Source organism: Bison bison, unplaced genomic scaffold (assembly GCF_000754665.1).
Source record: "Bison bison bison isolate TAMUID 2011002044 unplaced genomic scaffold, Bison_UMD1.0 scf7180017864472, whole genome shotgun sequence".
NCBI lineage: Eukaryota > Metazoa > Chordata > Mammalia > Artiodactyla > Bovidae > Bison > Bison bison.
The window spans coordinates 11,147,118-11,154,122 of record NW_011495033.1 but is presented as its reverse complement, the minus strand read 5'-3'; the positions used below and the strand labels follow the sequence as shown (position 1 = coordinate 11,154,122).

Below are 7,005 nucleotides of genomic sequence, written 5' to 3'. Positions count from 1 at the left end.
CAGTGGTTGCAGCCTGCAGGTTCAGTAGTTGGGTCTCCGGGTCTCTAGGGTGCGGGCGCAGTAGTTGTGGTGCATGGGCTTATCTGCCCTGCCGCACGTGGAACCTTTCCAGACCAGCGATCAAGCCCATGTCCGCTGCGTTCGCAGGCCGATTCTTATCCACTGGACCACCACGGGACTTGTGAACTGTGGACTGAATCTTAATGTTAATTGCTGCTCTCACCTTGCCTTAGAGAGCTGTGATCCACTGGTCATGGCTCTGGAGGGTTAGGAGAGGAGTTGGCTGGAGAACTGGAATTTAGAACAAGTTTGTGGATTTTTCTTTGTTTTTTAAACCTGTCACACTGCCAGCCTTGATTTTTTTAGACATTTTCAGAGTAGAGAACTGAAATTGACGATTATTTAATGAGAAGCTGCTATGAAACATAGCTATTGGCAAGTTAAAAGCAGCCCAAAAATAAGCATCAAAATTAGAAACATTTAATGAGTCCCAGTTTGCCTGCTTCTTTCCAGTAATATGAAGTAAATGCTGTCTGAATGCCATGATATGAGAGCTACTTTTTAGAAGCACACTGAAGGCTCTTTATAATGCTGGTATTGGGTTTTGTGTTGTGATTTAGTAATATCTTTTTTCAGTTATGCTCTGTAGAATATAAATTTTTGGCTAGTGAATATTCTGTTATAGTCTAGGGCAGGGTCATAACTGTTTAACTGGTCACCTGTCCCTTTTGAGAATGGTATGTGAACTATAAACTCTTTTTCAAAAGCCTATCCTTGGACTTTAAACATTGTTCTGGGGAGTCTGAGGAGATGTGTGTTTGTTTTTGCCGAAAAGATTTCTTATTCCTTTCTCTTTGTATATTTGTGTCTTCAGAAACTAGATCATTTAATCAGGTTAAATAGTGTTCTCATTGTATGAAGAAATAGGATGAATGTTTACTTTGTTGTGTTAAAATTCTGAAATTTAAAACTAGAATATTTCTGGATTCAAACTGGAGTATGTGTAAGTCTCCCTTTCCCATTGGAGTTAGTTGTACATTCATTTCCTGATATTTTAAGACTGTCATCATTTAAGGTATTAAAATTTAAAATTCTTTTTGGGGACTGCTGGACAAAATTACAGCATGAAATGCCAGTTTCTGTGTGTGTGATATCATTTAAAATTAACAAGTGAGAATTTCCTTGGAGAATAAAGGGAAGTTTGAGCCAGTATTCAGTCTCAGCTTTGTTTTTTATAATAGATGACTGTGGAAAAAGTACAGGGTATTAGTCGATTGGAACAACTTTGTGAAGAATTTTCAGAAGAGGAACGAGTAAGAGAACTCAAGCAAGAAAAGAAGCGCCAGAAACGGAAGAATAGACGAAAAAACAAATGTGTATGTGATATCCCTACTCCCTTACAAACAGCAGATGAAAAGGAAGTAAGCCAAGAGAAGGTAGTACTCCTTAATATTGACTTGACAATATATGGCTTTTTTTCTAGATTTCAGCACTTTCACTGTGCTTTCTCAGAACATGGGTTCCTCTGGCTTGTACGTTGGCTTTTTTTCTTACTGTAGTCTGTATAACAGCCTCTTTAATGTCATTTGTTTTATAAAGACAATGTTCAATAATTAGTAGTATCCTACTACCTGACCTTAGTATTCTGTTAGATCAAAGCCCAAATGTGAAAAGTTATCTCCATGCATGACCTAGAGCAGTTCTCAACTTTTGGTCTCAGGATCTCTTTTCATTCTTAAAAATTAGGGTGCCTAGTGAGCTTTTGTTTATGTGAATTATACTTATCAGCATTTATTGTATTAGAAATTAAAGTGGAGAAATTTAAAGTTATTTGTTAATTCTTTTAAAAATAATAAGCCTATTTAATGTTAACATGAATAACATATTTTGAAAAAGAACTGCTTTCTAGGAAAATTTGAGAAGGGTGGCTTTACTTTATATTTTTACAAATCTCTTTAATATTTGGCTTAAAAGGAATCAGATAAATTCTCTTTATCTGTTTCTGCATTCAGTCTGTTTGCATATGTTGCTTGGTCAAAGCATGTGAATAAAGTCTTACTTCACTCATATATGGTAGGAAAAGGGGAGAGGAATATTCCTTTTTAGATAGTTGTGGATATTCTTCTTTGGCATTATAACTTGACAGGTGGTAAGATTTTTTATAGTGTGGAACCTGACACCTTAAAGTGACCTTTCATACTTTTAAAATCCATCAGCAGTTTGAACAGATTTTATTCATGCATGATTCTGTAACATCATGCACTGGTCATTTGAAAACATAATGGTTCACTGAGGTAGGCACATCTCCCCAGATGCTGACATTTCATTACATAGTATCAGACAACAATGTTAAAACCACTGTTCTTCCCATTAGAAAGGTCTTAAGCTTCAATCTCATTGTGCTTGTATATACAAGTTTTCAAAATTCTAATTATAGTTTGAAAGTTTAAATTTTATCAGTGACAACAAATACTGTCTGTTTTTTTCTTTTAAGAGCTGGACTGACTTCATTTATTTTTGAGAAAATGTCTTTTAAATATTCAAGTCTGAATAACCATAGTTTGTCTCTTACCCTCTCTTTCAAGTGAAGTTGGTGTTCTAGCTAGTTTAGCTTGCAACTCAAACTATTGCACAGGCACTTCTTGAGACAGTCATACATTGGTATTCATCAAAAATGCTTTAAGCATTCTTCTCATTTCTCACAGACTAATAAAAAGACCTCTACTTCATGAGTTGGTATTTAATAAAATTAATATTTTTAGTGCTGCATGCGTCAAAGACATTTATAAGTGAAATATCCTTTTATCTCTGTTTATTTCCACTGAGAATGCTTGACAAGTGAAGAGTACAGTGACTGTTGGTACACACTTGGGTTGCTTCTGTCTTGGTTTGTGCTAAAGTACCAGCAGCTTTTCCCACCACTGCTTTTATACCATCAGCGTAAGTGTCAAGACAATGAAAAAGGCAAATCACATCTTAGTGTTAGGATGAAAGTGGTTTTGACCTAGGGAACCCCTGGAGCCAGCAGACCACACTTTTGAGAACAGTTGTCCTAGACTTTCCTGATACCATTAAGGTCTTGACTTGGTTCTAGTTGATTCCTAGTTTTTAAATGAATTAATGATCTTCATGAGAATAGTTTTTTTTTTTCTTTAATTTTTATCTAATTAGTTAATGTTGAGGAAATTAAAATATAGCCATATGGAGGTAAAGATTTTTACCATCTCTTAATATTAATCCTTAAAGGAAACAGACTTCATAGAAAACAGCTGCAAAGCCTGTGGCAGCACTGAAGATGGTAATAGTTGTGTAGAAGTAATTGTTACCAATGAAAACACATCCTGTACCTGTCCTACCAGTGGCAATCTTTTGGGGTCCCCTAAAATAAAGAAAGGTAAGTAAACAGTTTAAAAAATATTAACTCTTAAGTTTATTCTTTCTTTCTTTTAAATACAAGAGCTTTTAGAGAGCCTGTAACCTAAAGGTTAGGAAGTGCTTTATAGACCCAAGAATATCATATAATTTAGTCAAACACTTAGGGTATTTGATTTGTTAAACAAAATGAAATAAAAAACCGTAAGTCTCCAGTCACATTTTCATTATTTAATGTACTTTTTACTTTCAGTAAGCCATTGGTTTTGAAATTTTTAAGTAGTCCCCATTTGGGTTATCCTTTGTCTCAATATATTTATTGGCATGTTAATAGTAACTCACTCGATTTGTTCTCAGGCTTATCGCCACACTGTAATGGTAGTGATTGTGGATATTCATCTAGCATGGAAGGCAGTGAAACAGGCTCTCGGGAGGGTTCAGACGTCGCCTGCACTGAAGGCATTTGTAATCATGACGAACATGGTAGGTTCAGATTAAGCTTCCCAATTATTTCTGCTACATGGCTGAGTTAAGCACATAAATAAAAAATTACTGATTTCTTCAGGTGATGACTCCTGTGTTCATCACTGTGAAGACAAAGAGGATGATGGTGATAGTTGTGTTGAATGTTGGGCAAATTCAGAAGAGAACAGCACCAAAGGAAAAAATAAAAAGAAGAAAAAGAAAAGCAAGATGTTGAAATGTGATGAACATGTAAGTGTCATAAAATGTCATTCTTAAACCTTTGCTCTTTTCCTTGGAGTGGCTTAGTCGCTACACACCTTAGTCTCTAGGCTTTTTTGTTTTTAGAATGAATACCTATGCAGTTCCGTTGGTTGCTCATCCTGTGATTTTTATAGGCATGTGTGTCTGATGTGTGGTTGTTTGTCCAACAGTCCGTGTGCGACATAAATCCAATTCCTTTTTTCACAGTAGTTTTTAATGTTAGCTCCGTGATCTTGAGCAGTTTGCTTGATCTGTTTTCCCTGCTGTAAAATGGGGATAATAGTCCCTGTCAGATCAGATTCTGTGAAGATTAAATGAGATTATATTGATGGGTTAGCATAGTGTTTGTGTGTGCGTGCTCAGTTGTGTCTGACTTTTTGTGACCCGCCCTGGACTGTAGCCCACCAGGCTCCTCTGTTAATGGAATTTCCCAAGCAAGAGTACTGGAGTGGGTTGCCATTTTCTACTCCAGGGGATCTTCCCGACTGGAGGATTGAACCCTTATCTCTTGTGTTTCTTGTGTTGGCAGGCGGATTCTCTACCACTGAGCCACCTGGGAAGTGTAGTGTTCACTGTGTAGTAAATGCCTAGAAACTGCCAGCTGTTGCTGCTGTTCTGTATTCCTGGTGAAATCTTAACATACTCTCAGGGCATTTATTTTTTCTTTAAAAAAGAGTCATTGCTATTATGCTCTGCCTTTTGGGGCTTCCCTGGCTCAGTGGTAAAGAACCTGCCTGTCAGGCAGGAGACTCGGGTTCGATCCCTGGATTAGGAAGATTCCCCTGGAGAAGGAAATGGCAGCCCACTCCAGTATTCTTGTCTAAGAAATCCCATGGACAGAGGAGCCTGGCACGCTGCAGTCCATGGGGTTGCAAAGAGTCAGACACGACTTGACAACTAAACAACCACCACCTGCCTTTTTACCTGAGAGATACTTTTGCTGTGGTTTCAGATCCAAAAGCTTGGAAGCTGTATCACAGATCCAGGTACTCGAGAGACCTCAGGAAATACCGTGCACACAGTGTTTCACCGTGACAAGACCAAAGATGCACATCCTGAAAGCTGCTGCAGCTCTGAAAAGGGCGGGCAGCCCCTGGCTTGGTTTGAGCATAGGAAAAACGTACCACAGTTTGCAGAACCCACAGAAACATCGTTTGGTCCTGATTCTGGAAAAGGTGCCAAGAGCTTAGTTGAACTCCTTGTAAGTAAGCCATGATATCTTTTTGTGGATAATTGATTGCTCATGGGTAGATGTGGGAGGAGACAGTATTTGAGGGTTTCGCATTGGGAATGGGAGGAGGCTCTTAAGCAGTATTTTATTATTTTTTGGTGACTTCATTCCTGCCCTTCCACTGTGTAACTGTTCTGGAGCACATTTCCTTGTCCTCCTTTGTCTCAAAGGTAGAAGAGCCTATTTGGGAGAGGTACAGAGAGTTGGCATCAAGTCTAAGAGTCTGACTCCTTGGTGGGGATTGTTATAAGCAAGCTACCTTTCTGAGTGCTAATTAATGGTAGCCAACCTTCCAGACCAGGAAAGTATATAGAATCTGAACTAGAGTCCATTTTCCGGGTTACTTCCTTCATGTAACCTTCATGTCATGTAGGATAAAAGCCTAACTGAACTTGGGACATCTTTTATAATTGATTTGCAGTCTTTATACTTTAGATGAATTATACCTGATTCCAAGCAACCCAGGGCATAGTTCGTGTGGAATTTGCAGGAGGGGCAAGGAAAGAAAAGGGTGGCATCTTTCCTGTAGTCATCACAGGATTCCAAGGGAAACAAATCCTTTAGAATGCTAGCTTTTTTCTTTTTTATATAGTTGTAAAGTTTATTGGTGATACTGTATATTTCATAAGTTTTAAAAAGGTTATATTTTACCTAACTTGTGGAGATAAATGTTTCAACATAGAACCAGCCAGAGAAAAGTCAGATTATTTAAAATTTGGAAGCTATTTATAACCATCTCTAATTAATCACTTTTTAAGGCTAAGGTGTGTTAGTAGTCTGCTTGTAGGCTTCTAGGACAAATTATAGATCGAGTTTTAAATCAAGTTGAGTTGCATTTTATTCTTACTTAGTACTTTCCAAGGCAGAATGACATTTTGTTATCCTGTAAACATTCTATTTAAAGCCTTTATGTGACTGAATTAAAACTAAAAACTAGCCTGCTTTAGTTTTTAGCTGTCTTCTATTAGGATAGCATTTTGCATTCTTCATTTAAGTCATAGTCTTAACTACTGCTTTAATTTGCAGGATGAGTCTGAATGTACTTCAGATGAGGAAATCTTTATCTCACAAGATGAAATACAGTCATTTATGGCTAATAACCAGTCTTTCTACAGCAATAGAGAACAATACCGACAGCATCTGAAGGAGAAATTTAATAAATACTGCCGCTTAAATGATCACAAGAGGCCCATTTGTAGTGGCTGGTTGACAACGGCTGGAGCAAATTAAATAAATAAAATAGCTCTGTCTTTCAATGAAACACTCAAGATGACTACTGCGCCTTCTCTTTCAAAAAAACTCTTTAATTTTAGTGACTTATGGCAAAATTTTATCTTAAATCAATGTGATTCTTTCTTGTTTTGGGAGACGGTGGAGGTAACCTCATTAGTTTGTTCTTTCTTCAGGCTTGTGTCTTTAGTTGTGTGGCTGCGCAGGCCTGCCATATGATTTAAGCCATCTCTTTTCATTAAATGTTTCTCTTCCTGTGAGACTTACTAAAAAGCAACTTAGTGGCAAAAAGTAATGTTGTACTTATACTTCTGTACAGAAATGACAATGAGCTGAATATATGGTTTTACAAAGTAGACATCCACTTGCGAAATGTTTGGATGTAATGTTAAAGCGCAATGTGCAAAATTTAAAATAAAGAATATTTATTAATACGCATAGTAAAA

The 7,005-nt window shown here is 37.2% G+C and overlaps 1 protein-coding gene across 2 annotated transcripts in view; it reads left to right on the top strand.

The window, feature by feature from the left end:
- The window catches only part of GGNBP2 (gametogenetin binding protein 2), a 25,053-nt gene extending 18,048 nt beyond the window's left edge, over nucleotides 1–7,005 (top strand). For both annotated transcript variants that reach the window (XM_010861555.1, XM_010861556.1), the window contains exons 7-12: nucleotides 1,242–1,436; nucleotides 3,247–3,394; nucleotides 3,730–3,855; nucleotides 3,938–4,086; nucleotides 5,051–5,299; nucleotides 6,356–7,005. In XM_010861555.1, the coding sequence (XP_010859857.1) occupies nucleotides 1,242–1,436; nucleotides 3,247–3,394; nucleotides 3,730–3,855; nucleotides 3,938–4,086; nucleotides 5,051–5,299; nucleotides 6,356–6,559 (1,071 nt within the window). In that variant the 3' untranslated portion in view covers nucleotides 6,560–7,005. The remainder of the gene's footprint in view (nucleotides 1–1,241; nucleotides 1,437–3,246; nucleotides 3,395–3,729; nucleotides 3,856–3,937; nucleotides 4,087–5,050; nucleotides 5,300–6,355) is intronic.